This window comes from Phacochoerus africanus, chromosome 10 (genome assembly GCF_016906955.1).
Source record: "Phacochoerus africanus isolate WHEZ1 chromosome 10, ROS_Pafr_v1, whole genome shotgun sequence".
NCBI lineage: Eukaryota > Metazoa > Chordata > Mammalia > Artiodactyla > Suidae > Phacochoerus > Phacochoerus africanus.
In genome coordinates, this window is record NC_062553.1 from 52,042,124 (window position 1) to 52,044,924 (window position 2,801).

The 2,801-nt window shown below is 41.6% G+C and overlaps 1 protein-coding gene across 1 annotated transcript; it reads left to right on the plus strand.

Annotated features, from left to right (window-relative positions):
• The first annotated feature begins 332 nt into the window (after positions 1–332).
• Positions 333–2,094, plus strand: NPY5R (neuropeptide Y receptor Y5). Its single transcript, XM_047799023.1, has one exon. It carries the CDS (start codon positions 615–617, stop codon positions 1,953–1,955), a length of 1,341 nt encoding a protein of 446 aa, XP_047654979.1. The 5' UTR covers positions 333–614; the 3' UTR covers positions 1,956–2,094.
• The last annotated feature ends 707 nt before the right edge of the window (positions 2,095–2,801 follow it).

Here is a 2,801-nt window from a genome sequence, read left to right on the forward strand (position 1 = left end):
AGATGTGGTGTTGCTATGGCTGTGGTGTAGGCCCCAACTGCAACTCCGATTCAACCCCTAGGCCAGGAACATACATTTAAAAAAAAAAAAAAAACCTTCTGTGAAAACAAAAAAATCAAGGAGGTCCCACTGCAGCTCAGCAGAAACGAGTCTGACTAGTATCCTTGAGGCTTGGGTTTGATCCCTGGCCTGGCTCAGTAGGTTAAGGATCCAGCATTGCTTTGAGCTGTGGTGTAGGTCAAAGATGTGGCTTGAATCCCTCAGTGCTGTGGCTGTGGTGTAGGCAAAAAACTGTAGCTCTGATTTGACCTGTAGCCTGGGAGTGTCCATATGCCTGCACAGGATGTGGCTTTAAAAAAAAACAAAAAACAAAAACAAGTTCTGCTGTTTTAACACACCATGGAAATGATGATAGATTTAAACTTATAGTAATTGTTATCAGCTAATATTTGTTCTTGGGGCCAGTTAAAGATGTCGCTTAACTTTCTTAGGAGGTGACTAAAGTAACGGCAGCAGACCGTACACCTTTGGTTCCTTCTCAGTGGATAATGGAGAGTAGTCATGTTTTTTCAGGTGGCTAATTAGCGCCTTTTTATTCCACCCAGGGGTACAACATGGGTTCAGAGATCCCAGATTATTACAACAAGACACTTGCCTCTGAGAACAATACTGTGGCCACTCGGAATTCTGGTTTCCCTGTCTGGGAGGACTATAAAGGCAGTGTGGATGACTTGCAGTATTTTCTGATTGGACTCTATACCTTTGTAAGTCTTCTTGGTTTCATGGGGAATCTCCTTATTTTGATGGCTGTCATGAGGAAGCGAAATCAGAAAACCACTGTCAACTTCCTCATAGGGAACTTGGCCTTCTCTGATATCTTGGTTGTGCTTTTTTGCTCACCCTTCACTCTGACCTCTGTCTTGCTGGATCAGTGGATGTTTGGCAAGGTCATGTGTCACATTATGCCTTTTCTTCAGTGTGTGACAGTTCTGGTTTCAACCTTAATTTTAATATCAATTGCCATCGTCAGGTATCACATGATAAAAAATCCTGTGTCCAATAATTTAACAGCAAACCATGGCTACTTTCTGATTGCGACAGTCTGGACGCTGGGCTTTGCCATTTGCTCTCCCCTCCCGGTGTTTCACAGCCTCGTGGAACTCCAGGAAAGCTTTGGCTCAGCGTGGCTGAGCAGCCGGTATTTATGTGTTGAGTCGTGGCCATCTGATTCGTACAGAATTGCTTTTACAATCTCTCTGTTGCTTGTTCAGTACATTCTGCCCTTGGTCTGTCTCACCGTGAGTCATACCAGTGTCTGCAGGACCATAAGCTGTGGGTTGTCCAGTCAAGACAGCAAGCTGGAAGAAAACGAGATGATCAACTTGACTGTTCAGCCTGCCAAGAGAAGCGGACCTCAGGCGAAGCTCTCCCACCGCCCAAAGTGGACCTACTCATTCATACGAAGACACAGAAGGAGATACAGCAAGAAAACGGCCTGTGTGCGGCCAGCTCCAGCTGGACCTGCCCTCGAGAGCCGTGAAGGAAGGCCTCCAGGGAAGGTGGGCTCCATGCAGAGCCAGCCCCCTCCATCCAATAAGTTCATGCCAGGGGTGCCCACCTGCTTCGAGGTGAAACCAGAAGAAAACTCAGATGTTCCTGAGATGAGAGTAAGCCGTTCTATTATGAGACTAAGAAAACGGTCTCGAAGTGTCTTCTACAGACTGACCGTCTTGATACTAGTGTTTGCAGTGAGCTGGATGCCTCTGCACCTATTCCACGTGGTGACTGATTTCAACGATAACCTGATTTCAAACAGGCACTTCAAGCTGGTGTACTGTATCTGTCACTTGCTAGGCATGATGTCCTGTTGTCTTAACCCTATTCTGTATGGATTTCTGAATAATGGGATCAAAGCTGACTTAATGTCCCTTATTCACTGTCTTCATTTGTCATAATGCTCATTGTTTACCAAGAAAAGAACATGTGTTGGGATCCTCTAAAATATATTCACAACAGCTATGTATGTATAATAAATTTTGTTAACATATGGAATTTATGTATAAGAACTCTGGGTTTGAATGCCAGTTCATAATATATGGAAGATAATTTTAATGTTTTAGGACATAATAAGCTCATTTAGTTCTATGAAGTCACTATCGATACAATCTAATATTTTAAAGAGTGGTTATATTACCTTTTATTTCACCTTGTCTTATAAACAAATGAATTATAAGTTCTTGTTGAAAATAAAAGTTATATCTAATCATCTCAGTATTTTTTTGTTCAAAGTTAAAGTAAGTAAAAATATTTTCCCTAAAACACATTTAATTTCAAGTATGAGGGATATCTATGAATGAATCTGCATTCTTACTTCACAGATTTCTTAATATTGAGTTTGTGAAAATACAAAAAACTTTTAGTGTGCTCAGCAAACCCTAACTAAATGACAAACATATGCCCAAGTCATGATTTTTATTGTCAAAACAGGGTTCAATTTGGAGCCTCTACAGAAAAATCTTTATTTCTTGTTCCTGATGATCAAATTATAGATGTATCCCCATTATCTTAGTGATAAACAGTAAACTTTTCAAGTAAAAACAAATTTTAAATCTTTCCTAGACTTACATAACAACATCAACACTATTTTTTTTTAAGCTTTTTAGGGCTGCACCCACTGCATGTGGAGGTTCCCAGGCCAGGCGTCTAATGGGAGCTACAGCTACTGGCCTACACTACAGCTCATGGCAACACCAGATCCTTAACCCACTGAGTGAGGCCAGGGATCAAACCTGCAACCTCAT

What these genes read in the sequence shown, in the direction of transcription:
- NPY5R (XM_047799023.1), top strand. Translation starts at nt 615, where the DNA reads ATGGGTTCAGAGATCCCAGATTATTACAACAAGACACTTGCCTCTGAG.